This window comes from Ursus maritimus, unplaced genomic scaffold (assembly GCF_017311325.1).
Source record: "Ursus maritimus isolate PB19 unplaced genomic scaffold, ASM1731132v1 scaffold_35, whole genome shotgun sequence".
In the NCBI taxonomy this organism is placed as follows: Eukaryota; Metazoa; Chordata; class Mammalia; order Carnivora; family Ursidae; genus Ursus; species Ursus maritimus.
In genome coordinates this window covers 14,051,828-14,075,856 of record NW_024426119.1, presented here as the reverse complement: position 1 = coordinate 14,075,856, position 24,029 = coordinate 14,051,828, and the positions used below count along the sequence as shown (strand labels likewise).

The 24,029-nt window shown below is 43.6% G+C and overlaps 1 protein-coding gene across 1 annotated transcript in view; it reads right to left on the bottom strand.

Moving 5' to 3' along the window:
• The window catches only part of LOC103676810 (nuclear receptor ROR-alpha), a 98,074-nt gene extending 79,629 nt beyond the window's left edge, over nucleotides 1-18,445 (bottom strand). The window contains 1 exon segment of the mRNA XM_040620562.1: nucleotides 18,231-18,445. Within this exon segment, the coding sequence (XP_040476496.1) occupies nucleotides 18,231-18,261 (31 nt within the window). The 5' untranslated portion in view covers nucleotides 18,262-18,445.
• Between the last annotated feature and the right edge of the window lie 5,584 nt (nucleotides 18,446-24,029).

Here is a 24,029-nt window from a genome sequence, read left to right as displayed (position 1 = left end):
TGCGCTCACCGCACCCCCCCCCAGACGATTAAGGGAAAAGAAGATAGTGAGAACAGGTGATTGCCCCCCCCCCCCCATGATTCCCTGTGCCTTAAAACTGGCAGCCGCCTTCAGGGGCTTCCCACCTCTTCTGTATGAAGAACCACCCCCTTGGAATGACAGCCGGGGCTCCGCTGCATCTCCCCCTGCACTAATCTGGCACGGTCACTGTGTTGTGATTTTATGTGCGCCTCAGGCCCTCAAAGGCCGGTGAGCTCCTTGCAGGCAGGGAATACCTCTTTTCATCCCTCCGGTTCCAGCACTTGGTACCGTGCCTGGCATACAGCAGATGCTCAATACATGGGTTTCTCTCTTGCCTACCCTCACTCGACCAGAGCGTTCTGAAAGAGCCCCCAACCCAATTTGTATGACGACCCCATCTCAGAGTCTGGAACAAGGCATTTCTGTGAGATTCCTGTGGTGCTGCGAACTTGGGTCAGGAGAGCAAGGAGGTTAGAAACACAGCCTTGCGAGCCGGACAGGCTTGGCCTGCCTGAGTGCTCCTGGTCTCCCTGAGTCTCAGCTCTGTAAAAAGGGGGATGAAAGGCTCACGTGAGTCATCAGTGTGCTCATAATGCATTTCCCAGTGCTTGACACAGAGGAAGCACTTTAAACATGGCAGGCTTAGGACGGGGTCACTGTGTACAGTGGCAAGGCTTGGACAGTGCAGAATCAGAAGCCTCCTATGTTACATGATGAGAACTACCGTCCAAGTGCCCCTTCCACCAGCCCCCATCTGATCAGATCACATAACTCACATCATTGGGCACCAGCGGAGGCCCTTATTAAAGTGCCAACGCGCATCAGCTGAGATAAGACTGGCTGACGTCACTCCCCTCACTGCAGACTTGTGTATACGATGGAGGAACATTCCCTGGAGGAACATAATGATACTAATCACAGCACTTATTCAATGTCTACTGTGTGCTAAGTACCTGTTATGGGCGAGACACTGTAGTAAGTACCTTCTATGTGTTCCTTCCTACTTTCTAAAATCCCTATGAGGTCAGTCTGATTATTGTTTTGCAACTGATGACACTGAGGTTTAGAGATGTATGTGACTTGCCCGAGATCCTTCAGCTGGTATGTAGCACCTCTGGGACCTTGACCTTATAGAATCTTCATGTGGAAGGAGGGTGACTCTGCCCTTGGCTGCTAAGCCAGGAGAGCTGAAAAGGGAGATGCTTGACTGAAAACACAGCCTGTTAGCCTGAGGCCATCCTTACCGAGGGCCCTTCAGCGAAGAGTTGAAAAGTGCACAGGAAGCCTTAAGTCTTAGAAGAACTTCATATTCTTATAACAATATCACCACACCTTCTGATTCACTTTCTCCTCCTACCTTCCTCACAAGTCTTTCAAGAGCCAATGTTGGAAGGAAGGGAGGGAGGGAGGGGAGGGGAGGGGAAGGGATGGAGGGAGGGGAGGGGAGGGGAGGGGAAGGGAAAGGAAGGGAAGGGAAGGGAAGGAGGGAGGGAAAGAAGGAAAGAAGGAAGGGAGGGAGGGGCAGTGGGAGGGAGGGAGGAAGGGAGGGAGGGGAGAAAAGAGGGGGGGGAAAGAAGAAAGAAAGGGAGGAAGGGAGGGAGAGAGGAAAGGGAGGGAGGGAATGCAAGGAAAACACCAAGGCTGTTCTCAGGCCTGTGTGACACAGAGTTACGGCTGTGTATACATACTTGACATATGTAAATGCCCTTAGTTTCCCTCCTGAAAAGTCATAGATTCAATTTTATGTTTGGGAAGTGGTGGTACAAAGGAATTGAGAATAAACAAAATATGTGTTAAACGACAGTGAAAAATTCCAAAGCCTTGAGTCTAGAGAATATTTTCAGTACTGTGAGTGTATTATTTATACTACAAATGTACTAGAATGCCCCAGCCTTTTAGTAAGCTTTTTATTGGAGTGCAACATACCTCCAGAAACAAGCGTCACGAATGGGAGCCTGATGAATTCTCACGGAGTGAGCCCTCTCAGACCAAGAAAAAAAACGCCTTTTGGTTTTTAAATCGTTTCCTATGCCTGGGTCAAAACCACTGCATAATGCCAATCTTAATGTGTAAAATTTATTATTTTAAGTTCGGTTAGTAGGAAAATGCTCGAAATTTAATAAAATGTACTTCCTCAAAAGAGCCATTTTATTTCAAGGAGGATAATTATCTTGGGCATTGGGAGGAAGTTTTGTTTTCTTTTTCACCACGAGTGGGCATGTGGCTCTTTCTCTCAGCCGTTTTGCAAAGGTTAGAGCTTCACCTTCTCAACAGCCTAAGGAGAGAGGATGCTGTCTTCATTTCCTTCCTCTCCACTCCCATCCTTCCCCCACATTATCATCGAGAGCTGTTCTGAAACTAGGCCATCTCACTCCCCATAACCCTCCCCATTTTGGGCAGATCCAAGAGGAAACGAGGGGCTTTTTCTCGTGGCCAGCTAGCTGTGGGCCCTGGCACAACCTCTTGTTGACACAGTGTGTGTGTGTTTCAGCTTCTACTAAAACCACACCAGGAGCGAGGGAACCCCGAACTCTGACACCCTAGGGGCACCAAGTCCTCTCTGAGTTACAGAAGTCAGGAGCGAGGCCCTGGAAAAGCAGAAAGCGCCAGAACGCGTTTGCTCCCATTCAACTGACAGCCCGTTGATAGGAAACCAAATGGAACCAAGACCTGCATGCCCCCTATTTGATAATAACAAAGAGGCCGATGGCCCAAACTACATAGGACAACGTAAATGCCTGTATGTTAGATGCCAACAAAGCGATTATAAAATTAACAACAAGTATTTGAGCACAGCTCTCTAACTGCACGTTATTCTTCACAAGAAACTTCAGGGGAGGCTGGACTTCCATACATTCAATTAGTTTAATGAACGGATTCTGCCAAGCACATCCGAAGTTAGTCGAGGGCTCAGCCTTGCTGCCACGTTCTCAGCGCCAGCAGTGTCCACCTGGGCAGAACTCTTCCCTCCTAGAGAAGGTCTGAAGGGGCACGAATGTGGATGGCAGGTGACGGTATCCTTCACTCGCGTGGTGGAGCGACCTGGGAGGGTTTTCTTTCCATCACTACACGTGGGAGTAAAATTCCCCAAAGGGCCTGCATTCGTGGGAAAGTCTCACACCTACCAGGATTTGGAATAGCTCTGGAAGTCGCACTAATGGTACAAAATATTTTTTCCTCGGTATAAGGCCAAACTGAAAAGACAAACGGCAGTAATTCACTGCAGTTTTTGCTACTACAGTTTGCAGATGATTAAAGATAAATTGTGAAGCCTCTGTAAGCCACAACTTCATGCCAAATCTCTGTTGTATTAAAAAACAAAACAACAAAAACTCTGAAAACATAACATTAGCAACAGTTCTAGTCTTCCGTGGCCATTAAAGAAAATAGAGATTAGAAAACTTGTTTTTGAATTCATGTTTCAAAGTGCTTTGTGTAATATATAGTTCATTGCTTATATGCTGAATTTGTCTAAATTGAAAGCCCCTTCCATTGTTACTGTGTGCTTTGTCACAAAACCTTCCATCTCCTAGGGTAAACTGTACAGCAGTGATTCTCAAACCTTTTTTTTTTTTTTTTTTTTGGAGAGAGAGTGTACATTTTTTTGAGAGAGAGGGTGGGGACGGCAGAGGGAGAGGGAGAGAGAACCTTAAGCAGGCTCTGTACCCAGTACAGAGTCCCATGCGGGGCTCCATCTCACGACCCTGAAATTACGACCTGAACCAAAATCGGGAGTCAGACGCTTAACCGACTGAGCCACCCAGGCAACCCGCCCCCCCCATTTTTTTTTGGTTCTCCAACTTTTTGGTGTCTGGCATCTAGATCCCTTTATGTATTTAAAAGTCCCAAAGACCTTTTGTTTATGCAGATTACACATCAATAATGACCATATAAAAAATTAAAACGGAGAAAACTTAAAAATATTTACTTCTAGTTAATTTAAAAATAATAGTAATAAACCCATTACAGATGAACACAAAACATTTTTATGAAAAATGTTTTCCCAAAAACGGTTAATCAGAAAAATGCCATTCTTTTTACATTTTTGCACATCTCTTTACTGTTTAGCTTAGCAGAAGACAGGCGGACTCTCACAGCTGCTTCTGCATTCTATCTGCTGTGTTCTTCTGGTGGAAGCACGTGAAGAAAATCTGGCCTCACACACGTACGCAGCTGGAGGACGGGTATTTTATAGCCTTTTCAGATACATTTGGATGGCCTTCTTTGATACTACACCAAAACTCCCCAAGTGGTGGGTTCTTAAAGGTTAGCTGGAATATGAAATCTGAAACCCTCTCATTATTTTTTGTACTCTGTTAAATACAAGTAGATTGCTCTATTTTGTACTTTGAATGAATCTTCTACCCACGCATCGGTCACTTGGAAACTACTCGTTTGCGGAGCTCTGGGGTTCTTCCAGATGTTGCCCTATTTCATTACCAAATGAGATTATATCAAGCAATCACATTTATTAATATCACCACCTACATCACCAGGAAAGTCTTTAAATATTGAGAAGCAGCCACATGCATGGTGTTGGATACAAGCGTTCCAAAATTCTACGCACCTAAAAGCTTGACTTAATTGGCAATAAACACTGCCAGCTATTTTTCTTGAAATGACGGGCTCACTTGGTTCATTTTGTAGAAAATACGTGACATATACCTAAGTCTGAAGAGCTAGAGTCAGTCGTTCTAGTAAGTGAAATGGCATTGCACTCGAAAAGCAGCTAGTTCAGCTATAAACTCTAACAACGGCACAGTGCTTTTCCCCAGAGAAAAACACCCTCCTTGAGTGTGTAGCAGAAGCACTTTATGTGTTCTTCCCATTTGGTCATAAAGAATATTAAAAAGACTCGTACTCAAGGGTCGAAATTTAATACACTTAATAATCTTTACTGCTTCATCAAGGACCTTCTCAAATGAACCTGGCAATGTTTTGTTAACAGCAAGTCCACAGTAATAACAAATACAATGGTGACTTGTACAGGTTGGTGTCCCTGCCTGGACTCCTGCAAAGGTGCCAGTTTTACCCTGCAAGGCTTTGGCACCATTCATGCCAAACGGTCAGTACAGTGAAAAGGGCAAATAATATCTCAGTGTTATTAAACAGATTGTTTTTATCTCTTGGAACCCCTCAAAGGGCCTCGGGGCCCCCAGGGGTGCCTGGATACCGCGCTGAGAACCACTGCCACCCAGGATACTACCAGTATAAATCCACTCTCTAATCTGCTCAGTGCTTATGTCCTTGTGGGCTTCACATAAAGAAGATTTAAAAGGTTTATTTCTGTCTCCACCCGCCTGCCCTCCCTGCTTAAAAAAAAATTCCATTGTGGCGATTCAACATAAATTGTGTGTATAGAACAAAGAAATTGCGGTACTCTTGATTTCATCAGCATTTTCCTCCCTAACAAAGAAAGCTGCTCCAACAAGCTATTGGGAAAACGATAGTGAGTTACAGGAAATATGACCTCCTCAGCCCCCCTCTATCCCATGTAACACCCAGTCCTCCCGAAACCTTTCACTTCAGGGGTATTTCGGATGAGATCTTAGTAGTGTCCTCAGAAATAATTGGGTGTCCTAATTCAGCCACATGCAAATTAATGCTCCCCTAAAGAGGCCTTATTATAATTTCCAACCCTTGATGTCTACATAATCCCCTATAGTTCTTTAACTTTTTGCTTTCTAACTTCTGTTTACCGATGCACTACTTTTGTCAGCTCAGTCTAGCATCAATTAGTAACACAGTTGTGTTCATTAGGTCTCCCCAGAGCCTTGAGAGAGCTGCTTTGTATTTATTAATGACTACACAGAACACTACTATTTTTCAATAGCATTTAAAAATGAGTAAATTACTGAAGATGAACTATAAAAGAATTTCAAATTTCAAAGGCAAGCACACACACACAAAAAGGCATATTATTTCAAATCACCCATAATACTTGCAAGGTTAATTTTACTTTCAATTTAATATTAAGGGGGGGAGAGTCATATCTAGTCTCCTCTTCCTGTTCTACTTTCAGCATTTTTCATTTTGGAGTAGAAGCCACTTGATTTATAGAACTGAGGTACAGATCTGGTGATTAATTAAGAGCCGGTTTAACAGGTCCAAATTTCAGTATCACACACACCTGTTAAGTAATGCACACCTGATTCAGCAAAAATCCACCCACAAGGTTAATTTAAAAAAATTAAAAAGCAAACAAGAGAGTGAGAGAGAAAGGCATAACTCCACAAACTTAGGTCCAGTTTCATGTTCTCAAGCATAATTCAAAACAACCGACTTGAGATGTATCCGATTTGTACTCTTATTTTGTGAATAATTGCCTGTGTTCTATTAGGTGAAGTCAGAGCTGCCCACACTGCTACAGAATTTGTTACTTAAGGAAATCAGAGAGACCTATCTCCTGTGCCATGAATCTTTCCTACCCAACCAAACTTAAAGGGATGGGGAGCAATTATGACACTCGTTTGCCCTGCTTTTTTTTTTTTTTTTTTTTTTATTCCCAGTCATTTATGACATGCAGACGCCGATCTGCAAAAATCACTTTGCATTCATGAAAGGAGCTATGGGAGCTCCCCCTGAGCATCTGGCTATGAGGCAGAAACATACCTCAGTGCACTTCCTTTGTCTTGCACTCCCTCTTTGATGTGCAAGTCACTGGTGGAGTAAGCTGTGATCCCTTTGATGTCGAACTTCTAGACTTTATTGTTACTAGCATGCCTACAAGCAGAGCTGTCAGTCATTTCTCACATCTGAACGACCATGTTTCTTTACGGCACCCCTTTTACAAGCATCAACCCTTAAATACATGTTTTCACATTCCTGCTGATTACCACACTATCTTTGTTGGGGGAGGGCCGTGCTCAAATATAACTACAGCACCCACATTTTCTGTAAACACCCTGAGGCGTCATCAGATGGCTGGTAACCAACCTCCTTCAACAAGAGAAACCTGAGCACAAAACATATTTCTAGCAAATGAAAACATTCTGAAAACGCTCAAGCCATCTTAACAAGTCAAAATGAGTCGTTTAGCCAATATTTCCCCTAAGCAGCCATTGAAATCACAGAGAAACTTCCAAGCCACGTTAAAAGGGATTCTGAATGCAACAGCAGCAGGAGGCTCAGAAAGTCGGCCAAAACTTCGAGACATCTTCACTCATCTTAAACAACTTTGTTTCTCTGCAATGGGGGAAACAAAAACACTTCTGTTCTACATGGTTTTACTTGTGACAGAAATACTGCTTTTGAAATAGATTTCTGCCAAACCAATTATTCTATTAAACTATTTTCAGAAGCTGCTTGCTGTTATGGATGCAATGTTAGTTAGAAGATGATTTTTCATAATTTAACGTCCGAGGCAAACATATGGCTTTGTATACAACGTGTGTACAGTTTCTTAAATATATACACACAAAACAGGCAATGGGCTCATCTTTAAAATTCTCTGTTGAAAAAGACACGGCTCTAATGTCATTTACCAGCTCCCATCAGATTGACTTCTCAAGCTCCTTTATCACTTCTGGAACTGCTGAATATTATCAAACCCCACTGGGACATTCCACACAAAAAGGAAATAAAGTTAAGGTGCTTACATCACACCAGCCTGGTTTATAATGAACTGCTACCTTTCTGAATAAATGTTTTAATGAAATCCAAGTTCTTAGAGATACTGGATCTCTAATGAGAAATACAATGAGTTTATTTTTCATGACCGAGCTGAGTTCTGTTATTTTCCTTTTGTAAGCTGGCAACATAGAAGATACACTGTTTCTGCCTGCTAATAAACTGCAAACAATATATCAGGAGAGACTCAATTTTGTTGGGTTTCTGGCCTGGAATACTCGGTAAGGAATACAATTACTGTGGTATGCAATGGTTAAGACGATTCCAGGGTTTCCATTTTTACGCAGCCTCCCCGCCCCTAACCTCCTTGGTTTTAACTCAACCATCAAAAATGGAAAAGGCTTTGGGATAGAATTTGATAAAGAAGGTATTTCTGTAATTTACCAGAACTAAGTCTGAGCATATTTATTATTAATATTAATGAAAGCTTGCTTGTTCTTAAATTTATTTAAATCGTTGGCTATAAGTAATCACCTTTTTCTACTTTAAACTTTCACTTCTGAAATGAAGGGATTAGCTGATTGAGGCGCCTTCAGCAATTAAGAGTTGAGACCGGAAATAAGGAAACTAGAAGAACTTCATCTGTTTCCTCCAAGTCTTGAACAAGAATCCAGATCATCTTTCTGTTTGAACGGAAACATTTCATCAAATAGGAGATCTGGAAAAGACCTTGATGACTATCAAGTCTCTCGAACTCAACAAATGGGGGAAGTGAGCAACTGAAGTAACCTGACAATTATTTGAACAGTAGATTTGGGATAAGAACCCTCATCTTCCCCCACCCAACATGAAGGGGGGTGGTTTCCACCATCCAATGCTGTTTCCCTGCACTGGGGACCAAATGACTCATGTGTAAAGTAAGGGTGTTGAACTTCAGGGGTTTCTCAATTAGAATCATATGGGCAGCTTAAGAAATTAACGATACTTGAGCCCCACCTCAAACCAATAAAATCAGGGCCTCTAGGAGTGCAGGCTGGGCTTGAGAATCTTTAAAAAGCTCTCGAGACAGTCCAATGTGCAGACGCAGTTGAGAACTAAGGGATCAGATGACCTCTAAGCTCCCTCCTGAGTCTACTGCCGAACGTTCACCATCAGCTGGAGAAAATTCTTGGATTGTGTTCCCCGACATTCATCCATGAAGCCATACACATGTCGCAGCCATCGCACTGTGTGCCTGTTAGCCTAGCTGTTGTCACTACCTGTTCTTATCTAGTTCGTTTGTGTGTTTACTTAGGTATCACCTACCTCTTCCCACCAGAAAAGGTCAGAGACAAAGCCCACTGTGTTCACTGTGGCTCCTACAATCCACAGCATCATACCTGCCACAATAATGGGATATCACATCACCATGTTCTAAAGAAAGAGGGGTTTGGGGTAGTGGTGTGGAAGGAGGGGGGCTGCCCTCCATATTAGCCAGAGCAGTTCTGTTTCCCCAGCCTAGATTCGAAGCTGTGTGAAGGCAGTGTTGTGGTCATTCATATTTAGCTACCTCCAGTGCCTCGAAGCAGGCAGACCCGCAAGGTGCCCAGGGCCTGAGAAATACTTGTAAATAGGAAGCATCGAAGAGATTGCCGGTGCTAGAACCTTTACTTTGTTGCTGACAAAAGCAACATAGAAAAGACATCACTGTTTCCACTGGAGTTGGCCTTGGCTCCTGTGGCACAATCCCCAGCCTACCCCCACTGAGAAGTCAAAATGGTGGCAAGAGCCAGCCTCTGGGCTCACTAAATGCCAGAAGGCCAGAGCTCCCCGGGAAGACTGATGCAGAAAAGGCATACAGTGTTTGGAAAGTATCACTGGCACCTCCCACACCAAAGTCTCAGGGTGTTCTGCCTCTTTGGGCCACTTGGGGTAACAGACGTGGAGTCTGCCCACCTCCTCCCACGCGCTGGTACAGAATGGCCAAAATAATCAGAAGATTATGTCAAGTGTGTTAATAACATCCAAATAAGGCAGAAATTGCTCATGTTGGGCATCTCTTCCACCCTGAAAGGAGATTCGGTGGCCTCAAGGAAAGCTCATACTTATCCTAATACCACTTACCTTTCTAAGCTTCACTGTCTGCACTAGTCAACGACCAGAGCAATGCTTCCCAAACTTGCCAGATCCCCAGTCACTGGAGGAGCTTTGAGAAATTCAAATTCCTTGGTCTCACCCCAGACTATCGGAAGCAGGATACACGCAGATAGTGGTGGAGAATGGGAGTTTATGTTTTGAATGCTTCCCAGTTGACTGTGAAGATCAACGCTATTTGGGAACCACCGAAGGGCCAGAGGACCCTGTGCCCATCCCAGCTCTGGAAGGTGAGGCCGAGGTTTCACAAAGCGAGAGGACCACCTGAATCAAAAACACCCGAGACACTTTTAAACCCATGCATTCCCAGGCCAGGAGGATGAAATGGACAGAATCAGCCTCTCTCGGCTGGGACGTGGGAATCTGCCTCTGAACAGACTCTCCGGGTTATGAGTTGTGCTCTCAAGTTTCAGAACCCTACTTGAGGCAGGATTTTAGAACGAACCTATGGCTTATTTGGAAGGAAATCCTGTTTGCACGTAAGTATAATGATTGGCTTTATCCAATTACAATACCATTTCATCGTGTGTGTCGCAAATTCTCCATTATTTTAAATGGTATGTCGCTCGTGGAAGCTGCAAACCTTAGAGCAACGGTCTTAAAGCAGCCGTCTCTGGCTAAGTGTGGCTGCCAATCTCTCCGTGCAGTTTTTAGACGCTGATTCACGGCTTCAGAGACACAACTGGGAGGAGGGTGTCTCAGCTCTATAAAAGCACACAGGTGGCCCCTTTATAACCCAGCACACAGGAGGCACTTAATATGTATTTGCTGAAACAAACTTATTTAATTGTTTATACCCCGTGTTCTGCACAGGATGTGACATGAAATAAACAAATAAAAGGGGGGGGGAAACCCCAACAACTGAAAAATGAAAATAACATTCTATGAAAAAGAGAATATTTGTCATGTGGTGAAGAATCACACTCCTGGCGGCGTAGTTTAAAAAACGGTTTGCTTCAATAACTGATCTGAAACCTAACCACAAGTCTTCACTTCTGAACCACTATCTTATTTCTATGATGGAAAAGTTTAAACAGCACGTTCTCCTTGCTTTTTCTCCCCGGCTCCTTGTTTTTCACATAAAGAGGCGATTTCATCTTTCCAGTAGGAACAAGGGAGCACTGTCATCCTTTAAAATCTTGGTGATTACCTGTCATTATTATTATCCTGGTTATTCCAGCTCGGCTTTGAAGCCTTGACTTCTTGAGCAATGAGAAATTCATGTAAACCTTTAATTTCATTCTTCTGCAAGGCATCATTTCCTTAAATGATATTAAAGGATCAATACTTATTTTCCTGATTCCAACACAGAAATCAGATTGTTTTGTGACTGTTTCACACTTGATATGCCACCGAAATTTGAGCCTTCAATTCACTCGTATGATCTACTTATCCTAAAAATTACAGAGATGTATTCTTATTTCTGTTTTGTGCAGTGTTTTAAAGCATAAACTCTATATGATGTTCTAAAAACCTATGTAACATATACTCTATATTTTGGGCAAATTGCTTACACTTATATGAACCAAATGTTCTAACCACAAGTCTTCATAAATCAAGTGGTTGATAGTTTTGCATCCATGTTTAAAATTATTTTATTGCTGAAAAAAGCTACAATCATTTACGTCTTTCTAAATGTTTATCTTTTTTGGAAAAAAAAATAGTTCTAGATTTAAAAAGGGAAAATGCAGATCAAAATGACTTATCTCTTTTTAAGTTTTATTTGAGGGTTGGGGAATAGAATTACTGTTGAAACAAAAAAAAAATTACAAGGATTACCGTAAAGGTCATAATAATTGTTTACTCATAAGCGAAATCTCATTTACATCTTAAAATTTAATATGGAGCCAAACAAAATTTTATAATTCGGCTTTAAAAGTTCCCTTACTATCTTCCAAGCAAACTTTTGAAATTCATTATCACCACCACAGTTACATTTCTAATAACTATTTAAAACAATACATTACACTTTGGAATCTGATGAAGAACGCCCCACAGCAAGTGAGAAAATAATTTCAACCTTTGACCCCCTCCACAAGCCTGATGGGAAATTCACTGGCACCATTATGGCTTTTAGCGTTCCGCGAATAAGTAACCACTAGAGGGCAGCCTTATCTCAGATCTGACACTACTTTGGAGGAAAACACCTCATAAATGCTTCTCATGTTCCATTAATTATTTTTAGAATATCTTTGATTTTCCTAGATATTTAATAGCCAACTTCAGTTCACCTAAAAGCATTTCTAAATAGGTCAAAAGTCGACTTTCACAAATTACAATCATATCACACAGACCAGTCATGCAATGGCCTCAAGATACAGTCTAACCTATGTATCTTAAAAAATTTAAAACAAAATTTAAAAATCTTTAATCTTTACTACGTGGTAGGTTAAGTGCTGAGTCAATCACACCACAATGGGTGCTCGGGTTCCACTTCTGGCAATAAAATTTCCAGAGGTTCTAGACAAACTTAAGTATGCTTGAGGAAGAAAGACACTGACCAAGGCTGCAGGAAGACTGCCGAGAACGAGCACAGTGGAGAGGGACAGCAAAGATTAAGGTCGGAGCTGTGTGTGTTTCATACCATGAGTCTTCAAATAGCTGACAATCTTTCACTTGAAGGATGGATTAAATATGTTCTACACAGCCCCAAAAGAAAGGATCAGAATCGAGGGATTAAAAATACAAAGAAGAGATTTATGCTTGATATAAGAAGAATCTTCTAATTCGAGATGGAATAAGCTATCTCGAACAATAGTGAGTTGCCCGTCACAAAAGGTGTCCAAGTATAACCAGACAACCATTTGGCAGGAATGCTGTGGAGAACCAAATGCCAACAGGACACGTATCTGAGTGAACTTTAAGGTTTCTTCTCTCCCAGACTCTATGAAATAACATTGATTTGCTTTCAGACAAACACGTCTCAATCCAGTCGGCAGAAAAGTAAACACCCATCAAGAAATGAGCTTTTGCAGATCTATCTACTTGGAAACTTTTACTCTCGTGTGATGTTCTAAAACACAACAGATTTCTCAAGAGTACGTCCACCATCATGCCCCTGAGCTGTCATGGAAACAGCCGGGACAGCATTCACAAGCACAGGGCTCCGTCAGCTTTCCACATAAAGGCATATTAAAATTAGAAGATGCGTTTGTGAATGCTCCCTTTGCCTAAAGGTAAGTGGGATACATACAGATAAATCTCTAGTTCAATTCTATCATAATGGAGGTAGGTTATACAGGTTAGCTGCACTTCGTAGTACTCTGTATTCTTTCGGAAGGTAATGCTTACATTTCACCCAGATCCTCTTACAACAAGCAGACTTAATGAAAATCATGGATGTAGAGAGCTAATGATGAGCAAATAAGAATAACCCCATTTGTACCAAATTGATTTTATTAAATAGTAATTTAAAGATATTAGGCTCAGCAAAGCATTACATAATTGAATCTATTTTTTCTCTTATAAATGCCAGAGTTATAATTTTCACTAACTAGAGACAAAGTTATATCCAGGACATTTTCACAGCTTCCTCCAGGGGAGGCAGCTGTGAAAATAGTAGAAATTAGGGCTCTGGTCCTTGCTTCCCCATTTATCAGCTGGAAGAGCCTGGCTACAGCAACATAACCTCTATGAGCTTCACTTTTCTTCAGCAAAAACCATGAAAGTATCAGTGACTTTCCACGAGGATGAAACGAGATAAGGATGTTTGTAAAACATGAAGTACAAAACAGGTGTAGATTAACTCATCCATCTATGTATTTACGAAATGCCTAGTAAACTTCGGAGGCAATAAAATAAAAATCAAAAAATGAAATCACTGGCAAACCTAGGGAATAGGTTGGACATGGCTTTTCATACTCACAGGAGCAAAGATTTTAAAATTATCACATTACGTCCTTACAAGATGATGTCACTTTAAAAAGAAAATCCAGAAATAAAAGTTTCCAACTGCTTTCTTGCATTTTGCCCAAGGGCTAATATATGCTATCATCAGTCTATTTAGACCTCTTATCTCTGGACATAATGTTCTGACAATTTACAGAAAAAGCATGCGTACCAACAAATACAAAAAAGCTCTGACTATGCATCTCTAAGTCCATGACTCGAAGGCTGGGCTGGAAGGGAGGTATCCTCAGTGGAGGATCTAGAAGGGGGGAGAGGGAAGATTGTCAGTCACTCCTCACAGGGTCAATACGTGGTCTTTGAGATAATGTCAAATGTCAATTCATACCTGTTTTCACTGGTGGATCTTTCCAAATTATCTTTTTTTTTTTTTTTAAGCAGAGAAACATACCCATGGTGTAGCTGCTGATTCTGAGAGTCTAATTATGGTTTTAATACTTACTAAATATGAAACATGTAGATTAAAGCAGCCTTGATTTCTTACTAATAAGCACTATGAATATTTAGAATGCATCAGAAAACATTTCTATGACGAAGTACTTAGATTTATTCCATGCAATGGGTTTTATTGATGACTAAAATAATTTAAGAGAATTTTAAGAAAACTGAACTCCAACTCTACCTCCACAGATTGATCTATCCATCTATCTAGTAACTTTTTCTCCCAGTAAATGGCCATTTGTAAATATTATTTTCTTAGACGCCCCTGAGCAAATTACAAAGTGGCTGGGTGCTCCTGCAGGTGCTTTGCAATTATCTACTTGCTGAACTCATCCATTTAATTGTGATGCACTTGGCTGGAAGGGAAAGGTGAGAGAAAAAGGAGTACGGTAAGAACTATTAACGTAGATTTACTAATTTATCTACTAGTTATAAAATAACCCCTAAGATATAAATCATATTTATTCTATCTATCTATCTATCTATCTATCTATCTATCTATCCATCCCTCGGTCTGTCTATTGGACTACTTCCATTTAGAAACTGTATTATTTTATAACTGGGCAGCATCGAGAAATTACATGGTATTCAATTCAAATTGAGGGCAAAGTGGGGAGTATGAGTATGATGTTGTTTTGCATTTCAAGTGATGTGATTCAAATATATAAAATCAAGGGGCTCCTCAAGACAATGGTGCTTTAAAAAATTCTCTACTTGATAGAGGGTCTGAGCTCCCCCTCCTCCCATGGACAGATGGATTCAGAGATCCTCTTTGTCTTTAAAAGAACTGACCCCTCCTTGCCCGATGAACTCTGCCCGGTGGCGCAGCTCTTTGGATTTTCTCCTTTCAAGATCCAGCCATCACCCTTCTCCCAATCCTACCCATCAAAGTTCACAAAAATGGGACAAAAATCCCAGCTAAGGGATACCATTGATGGGGTGCTTGAAATAAGACCAGGGATAAAATTCACATTTCATTGGGTAAAATGAAAGGCCAAATTTTTCAAAACTATAAAATCAAATTTATGCGAGTTGGAAATACTACTAATCACCAACACATAAAATATTTTCAAAGCAGGAAGGTGAAGTTTTGCATTTGCACATGAATTGTGCTGGGGGAAGAATCTATTATGGGACAGAAATTCCCTGTAAGCCTCTCTCCACTCTAACTCCATTTACATGAGCATAGGCTGAGCACTCATGAAGCAAGGGGTATATAATCTACGAAAACTGATGAAGCCCTTGCATTTCCTTTCAGCACTGGGCTGCTGCCTGACATTTGGCCAATGCACTTTTCTGATGAGCAGAACAAGTGCTCCCCTGATTATAGATATTATCGCTGGCTCTCTCTGTTTGCCCAAGAAGCAATCCAAATGGTATTGGAATTTTGTTGTTAATTAAACAAAACAAAACTGAAAGATGAGACTAGAGTTGCTTAAATGAAGATTTATTACTTCTAAGCATGAAACCACTTTAAGCCTAAACTTATTTGACAACTAACGCAGAGGAAGGATTTTCTTCTTTGCTGAGTTCGAAAGGCCTGATTTAATGATGTTTAAAAAACATAAGTAATCAGCCAACAAAGAGAATGTTTCTCTTTTATGGTCCCTTGTCCTCTCCTCCCCCACCCACATGCATACATGTACCAAAATGCTATATTATAAAGAGTATTTCTGTTTTGCATGAAAAAAATCTAATTATACAAACTCTCTTACACATGGAACCAATTTAACTATTAAAAATAAGAGGCAGTAGGGAAGTATTTAATATGATTCTGGGCCAGTTTTTTTCCCCTTAAATCTGATATGGAAACATTTACAGCATTCCTCATTTTCCCACAAACTATTTTTCTTCAGTTAAAATTTGCACCAAAGCGAGATAATCCCATTAAGACACAGGATGTCAGGATATTGGAAATGAAATATTCTAATTGTCCAGATGCACTCTATTTCTTTCTCTCTTTCTCTCTCGCTCACGCTTATGGAAAAACTGCATTGCCAGTACTTCTGAACTACTTTTCTCAAAGCACATTACTATGAATCTATTATCTAATGGCAGCCAGAGGTCACTCCGAGACAAATGTGTGGGCTAGAGCTTTTGGGGGATGTTGGCGGTTGTGTGATTCTCATGATTGTATTAGTAAGGGATAGTACCGAACTTTGTACTGGGGTTACAAAAGCAAAATCCGCTGTACTGGGAAGCATCAACATCAGATTACAATATGAAAACATACTTTCCTTATTGTTTGGTGGTTACTGTTCATGAGGGGAAGTAGTCTTAGCTTTCCACCCTTCCCCCCAATCACCACAAATTATACTACATAAAATGGATAAAGATTGGCAGTGACATCTTCCAAATAGCAAAATCTATTTTATAACTTAAAGGAAAAAAAAAAAAACCAGAAGAGAATGTCTTGACTACAAAGGCTATTTGAGTCATTTTACTCTTACAGGATTAATAAAACGCAGGAAATAGCATAAAAGTTTTTTTGAGGGGGAGGGGAGGAGCATAGATTTCTTTTACCAAAAAAAGTCCGTAAGAAAACCAACATTTTTAATTTACAAAATGATTTTAAGTGCTTAAGAACGTGTATCGCAAGGAGGTTTTCCCTCCTTTACCAGTTGCTTATTCTAAACATGATTAAACCCCGTTTTCCGAAAGCCACGAGGGACAGAGAAAATTTGCCGTGGGTACGTCGTATAGAAAGATTTCATCTCAAGCAGCTCATCGTAGTGTCCACCACGTTTCGGCCTGTTAATAATTAATAAAAGAGATGCCACCCAGTCTCTCGTGAAGAAAGGCAAAGCTCGGTGATCCGAAAGTAAGCGCAGCTCAGATGCCGAACTAGTGTCCTTCATCCTCGACTGCAACAAAACCTCAACCTACCAACCGTTTAACGAGCTCCCGGCGCCCGCACGGATGGGCAGAACCCGCAGACAGTGTGGGTCCGCGAAAACGCTGCGCATTAGGGGAGCCCCGTGCGCCGCAAACAGATGGGGTTCTAAATCCCCGCTCCCAGCGGCCGGGTCCGCGAAGCCGCTCGGGCAGATTATCTCCCCGGAGGAACCTGCTGGCGCACAAGCGGGCAACGTGCTGCTGGCCGAGTTTCTCCAGGGCTGTTTGCAGGAGTCCTGAGAGCGTGGCTCGGTTTCTCCCGGCCGCACAGGCGACTTCCTGCACACCTCCAAACTTTGGCTCTCGCATTAGAAACTTCCCTGACTTGCCTCGGTTTCTTTCCCCCTCACCTGGGAAGACCTCGAATCAATCCTCTTTTCAACTAGTCCCCCCTGCCATCCCCACCAGCCTGCTAAGGAATCCTGATCTGGGCGGAAGGCCGGGCGGGGAGACTAGACCGCGACTAACCCGCGCGGGTCGGCCCTCACCGCGGTCTAACTTCCACCGCTGCCCGCGACTCCTGTGGGCAGGGTTGCCTCCCCACGTCCATCCACAACCCAAAGTATCAAAGTGGGGGTGCGCTGCGGCTGCGGGCGGCAGCCCAGAAAGTCTTGGCACGCTCGAGAAGCCCGTCTCGCTCGGGCCCGGGCGCTTTCGGAAGTAGCCGCGGCGGGACGCAGAGCGAAACGGCCGCACTTTCCCGGGCCGCGGCCGCTCGTGGCCTCGGGGCCGCCACCGGGGGGTGGGGAGGGGGTAGGGCGCAAAGCCTGGGGCGCTGACCAAGTCCCCAGGGATGACATCGCGTCGGCGCGCACGCACGGCCCGCCCCGGCCGCAGCGCCTTCCCTACGTAGGCCGGAGCTGTCCGGGGTGCGGGCCCTGGGGACCCACCGCGGGCGTCCCCGGCTTCCTCCGAGCTCCCCAGATCCTCCCCTCCCTTCCAGAAGCGCCGCGACTGCCAGCAAACTTTCTTCCGAGAGCCCCGCCGGGCGCCAGGCGGACCCGGGCGGCTGACAGGAGTCAGAGGGGGCGGAAGAGGGGGGTCCAGCCCGTGCGCCTTTGCCCCCTACAGGAGGCAGGCTGATCCCGCGGCCGAGCTCAGGTGGCGCCGCTGTTGGGGCCCAGAAGGCCCTGGCAGGGCTCCGGCGCCCAGCCCGGGGCAGTACGTGCGCTCGGGCAGGCGCGCCCACCCCTCCCCCTGCGCGCCCTCCTCCCCGCCCCCCGGAGCAGCCAGCCCACCCGGCCCCGGCGGGGCTCCCGGCTCACCTTTCATCGCTGCGATCACAAAATACATCATTTAAGCCGCGGTGCGGAGAGCGCAGGGAGAGCCGATGGTCCGACCCCGGAGCCCCCTCTGCCGCCGCCGCGCCGCCGCCGCCCGAGCCACAGCAGCAGCTGCCGCAGCTGCCCGCCCGCCGAGAGCCATCCCGAGCCATAAGAGGCTCCATGTGACCGGCTGACATCACGGCCGCCGCTCTGTTTACACCGCGCCCCTCAGCTTCCTCCCCGGGCGGGAGGCGGGAGGCGGGAGGCGGGAGGCGGGAGGCGGGAGGCAGGCGCGCCCCAGCGCCGCGCCCCGCCCCGCCCCCGCGGGCAGGTGAGCGGCGGCGGCTCGGCGGGCGCACCCTAGCCCGGCGCTGCCCTGCCGCGCCCCCGGCCCGCGCCCAGGCCCCCAGCCTTCTCTTCGCCTCCCAGAGCACCTGTGGTCGCCAGGGTGCTCTGTGCACGCAGCGTCCGGCGGAACGCGCGCCTGACCACTTTCTGCCCCCACCCCCTGGGGCAAGGGGCACGCAACCCGACGCCACTCTCCGGCTTCCTTTCCGGAGCCCCCGGGGCTTTAAATACTCCAGTTCGTCGGAGGAAAAGAAGGGTTTGGCCTGGGGGGCCGTAGTTACCCTCATTTCCCAGAGCGCCCCAGGTCTATTCGGACGGTAGGGCCCCCTACGGGGCCGTGGAGAACGCTGCCACTCGGACCTTGCCCGGGAGTGGAGTAAGTGCTTCCTAAGTCTTTCCTGGGAGACTCGGCCTGGGCAGGGGGAACTCTGCCCACCCATTCGCTGGGAATCGCCATCACACCAACTTCACCAAAGGTCTTGTTTATACCTCCCTCTTCCCCCAGGAACACTGTTACCTGGAGGGAGAGCAGAAAACTCTATGTGAATCACCTAAATGATAATCCAATCGTCAGCCGACTTGAGCCACTAAATTCCCAGGCTCTTCCATATCCATCATTGTCACCAGAGAATCCATCTACAGGTGGGCAAGACTCTAGTTTTCACACCCGAAAAATGAGATCTTGTGGCACTTTGGGCAGGAAAACAAAAATACCTCGAAAGGTAAACTTCGTGAATTTTAACTTAAAACTAAGACTTATTCCCTCTGAACTTTGAAGCTTAATCCTTTTTACTGGCCTATGGAAACTTAAATCTTGACAGTATTATTAGATGAATCTCTTTAGGATGAATTTCAGGTGCTTCATACCCAGAGTCTGCATTATTTAAAACTTTGCCGTATGTCCATAACATAGACCATAACAAGAAAAAAATCTCAAAAGCCCAGTTTGCATACCTACTACTGTTCCTTCACACAACTTCAATTCTGCTTTCTTTTCTGATGGTCTGTATTTCCATTTACAACTCAAAATATTAGATAGTTATTAGTTGATGCCTTCATGCTGATTAAATAAGGAGAGTCCTAGCATTTTCCCCCCATATTACTGAGTTGTCCTTGCCCCTGAGTTGGGCTGTGATTTAAAACACAGGCAGACAATTAGCTCTGTAGAAAACTAGGATTCATATACTCCCCACCATCTCCAGCCTCCTTTTCAAGGCAAAATTTACGCAGTCCTGATGTAGAAGGTCAGAAAAATTCATGGTATCTTAAATCAAGCCATAGCTTTATAAAAGTTTGATTTCAGCTAAAGCCATCCTAACAGAGTCTTTCCTTTATTTTTTTCCTTTTTAATTTAAATTCAGTTAGCCACCTTATAGTACACCATTAGTTTCAGATGTAGTGTTCAATAATTTATCAGTTGCGTCTAACACCCAGTGCTCATCACATCATGTGCCCTCCTTAATGCCCATCACCCAATTACCCCATCCCCCTACTTTAGATTTTTTTTTCAAATAAAAACCACAAAAATAAGAAATTACGAAAGTGTGAAGACAAGACCTACCCATGTTAATTCAGCTGTCCAGCCATAGCAAAGTGGACAAGAGTTTCAAATGAATCAACCATACCCACTTTGATGTTTACAATTATGAAATTAAATCACACCACCTTCCCATGATGCAACTGTATCTCCCAATGAGGCAACACCCCTCAGTTACATTGACACCATCCTTCATATTTGGTTCTTGATTTCTCTTGTCCTAAGTACTTTATAACAAGGAAGAGTGAAGCCAAGCTATCCAGTAGATAGGTCCCAGGTACAACTGTCTTTCCTTTGTACCATTGAAGGATGGAAAGACATCAGGGACTGCATGCTTCTAGGTAAGTTCTTCATATTCATTGCAAATGAATCCATATACACAACTCAGAAAATTCGCAATGTTACTTTAAAACAGTATCCTGTTTTAGAAAACAATGCTTTGAAAATGACCAAATCCATTAGCTCTAGCCTGCCTGTCAGACATCTGACTCCAAGGTAAATAGTCTTACATTACTAGTAATCGGTATTTATTTCCAGACCATTTCAAATGAAATCGGTAATTGGGAATGACATGTAACGTGACATGTGTGCTCCTGCAATTACAAGTAGTAGAATCAGTCATCCTATAGATATGTCCCCAATAGAAATATAATCTCATAATACTTATTTGAAATATTTACACATTTATTCAACAAAGACATTTCCAGGATAATGTAATACTGACCTTAGCTTTTGGAAATGTATTTCATTCTAGTCCTACAAATAATGAGCAATAGAATTTCAGATATTAAGTCTTAACCTTCTTGTGTGGCTAGATGCTATTTGTAATACATGCCTCTATTAAATGTCTTCAGCTTTTAACCCAGGGTATTATATTGTTCTTTATATTAACACAAAGCTCTCATGAAACTTTGAAAGTAAAAATGAGAGGCTGTTTAAAAAAAAAAAAACTACCTTGAAATACAAACTTTCTATGGAGTTATGAATCCTCCACCAAATAAATCAGACAGGAATGAAAGGATCCATACTCCCCTTCAATACTACCAAATTTGAGCCATAAATGATGCACATTTCAGTGCAAACTCTTACCAACTATATATTAAAGGTAGGAATAATTATTTGGATTATAATAAACAAACGTTTATGGAGTACCTACTATGGGGGAAAACAGTGTTAAGCAATATGTTCTTCCCATTTAAATATTTTTTTACCAAGTGTTCTGAAAATAGAAAAGGAATATTGCTTACACGAAGATAATCATACAGGATGGGAATTCTTTACCATGTATAGAATTATGTTACACATTACTTTTTGATTCAAATGTTTCTGTTGGCTACTCTCAGAAAAGGAAGGCACCCTGCATACTTATAAATGCGTGTAATTCATTTCAGAGTCCTCTAGAGATGCTAACAGCCCCACATGGGGTCCCTATATACTGGGTTTCACATGTGGTCTGTCACTTAGCAAGAAAGTGGAGAGACACCTCTGATGCTGGGTTGTTCCCAAATGCCTATGAGGAAAGCCTGCTGTATTTCTACAGGATATCTAGACTGAAATGTAACCAGTCAATTGGTGCCAATCTTCCCACTCTCAGAGATTAAATAAAGCAATGATACTTTATGAGGGTATATTCGATTTTCAACCAAATGGGGTTTGGCATCCCACACTGAATCACACTACAGCACTGCTATTGGGGAGAATGGCGAACCAATGGGTCAACAGATTTATCTTGAGTGGCCAAGGAACTCCCAGCACAAGGATGATTTGAAAGTTTGCTGCTGCACGTGAGAGAGCATTCTTGCTCTGTGTCTCACCCAGGCCCTGATTCTCCTTTCTAGTGCGTGGCAGGCTGCTAATTCAATTAATTTCTTTCTAGCTGAACAAGAAAGGGATCACTGAAAGGTTAATGTGGTCTTGGGCAGTTTGATTCAGCTGAATCCTTAGCCACCACTGCACTGTGATCCGTAGGACTTGGGCCATTCTGACCGACATAGAGCCAGGGGACCAGGTCTCCTGTAGACCAAACCGGGTCAGACCCAGAGAGTTCTAAATAAGACTACTTGAAAAGCTACAGAGAAGGCACAAACTTACCTATAATACTTGACAGAACATTTATCAAATGGAATAATATTGGCGATACCTGGACACCAGGGGGGACAGAGAGGCCCCCCCCATTTATGGTGGAAGGGGATGAGGATGAACAGATGAATATGGCTTGCTTGCCACTCGTGATTTTAAAACAAATATAGACGTGGATGCACGTGTGTGTCTATGTATACACAGTCCATGAAATATGGGGAAATAAACTGCACTTCGGTGGCAAGAGACATCTTGAATTTGACACACTCACATGCACACACATAGTTCACATTATCAAGCACATTCACTGAATGTATATTATGGGCCTGCTATTGTCCTGGAGAATCAAACAAGAAGCTCTCTAGTCAGTTGACCTTGGCTCTGAAAACCATAGAGAAGTCAGCTCCCTGAGTCATCCGAGCAGCCCTCAAGGAAAGCAGTGTCTGGTTGCCCATTGGAAAGACGTTTGCACAGCACTTTGCCTATCACAGTTGCCAGATGGCTCCAAATTATTAGTGTGGTTATTAGTGTCATGGGATGTTGGAGGTGGAAGATTTGGCTGGATTGAGACAATGGTGAAGGGATTCTGAGATTTCTGGAACCACATATCTCATACATCTATTGGGAAATTCAAGAACTGGCGGATGTTTTGTAACCATCACAATGAGGGGAAGGGTGAAGTTCACAGACATACAGATGTGAGCAACCGCCACAGAATAGGTAGGTAGCAGGTGTCTTACTACACACACACACACACACACACACACACACACACACCTGCCAAGGCAGCAAGGAAGGAGATGCACATCAGAGGCCAGAAGGGCCCCCGTCCCTTGTGTTCCCATGGGGCGTTCTCACCTCACTCCTGCAAAGGGCAGGGGTACAGGCCATTCAGGAAATGATATTTTTAGTTAAAAGAATACGACAAATAGAAGCAAACTCAGAACCTGGAGCCTGGGTTCAAGCTTCACACTTAACTAGCTAACCTTGGGTGAGTCATTTCTCCTCTCAGGCCCCTTACCTGTCAAATGAAGGAATGGGAATGGACCTTGAAGGGCTCCTGCAACTCAAACATCCCACAGCTACGTTCAGGATCACATCCTAGCCACTTCTTAGGAACACCATCCCCTTCTCTCAGCTGTGCCACATCAACTTACCTCTCCAAAGAGGCTTCTTTGTGTCACTGAACTCTGTGGTACGGTCGAATGAGCTCTAACATTAGACAGAGCTGGGCCCCAAACCAAACCTTATCCCACTCACTAGCTGAGTGATATGAACAAACTTTTGTTTCCTCATATGTGAAGTAAGGCTGGTAGCGCCTTGAAGGGCCACTGGGAGGATTAAACAATTTAAAGAAGGATCGAGTGACTATGTCTTAGTGGGGCTTCTGAGCAGAAATGCCATCACCACCCCCACCAGCCCCTGCTTTGTTGTACACACAGAGCCTATGCTTGGCATAAATTATTGACCTTAATAAGGTTTGTGTTGAAATGACTATTAGAAAGAACTTTTGCTAAGCTTTTTACAATTTTGAAACCATGTGTATGTGTGTGTATGTATATTAAACAAGCATTTATTAAGCACCTGCTAAGTATTGGGAATACAAAGATGAGTACAAATTAAATTATCCCTTGGTCTAAGGGGCCTCGTGGTCTCACTTTCTTACGTCTTATCTCCTATAAGAGCAGAAGCTCCCATCCAATGAAGAATGTAAACATCTGGGCGTTACAATTTGAAGAATGCGTGTCGGGACATGCAGAGGGAAGGAAAAAGATTAAGACGTGAGACCTTCCCTCAAAGAGCTTGCCATTTAGCAGGGAAATGAATACCATACT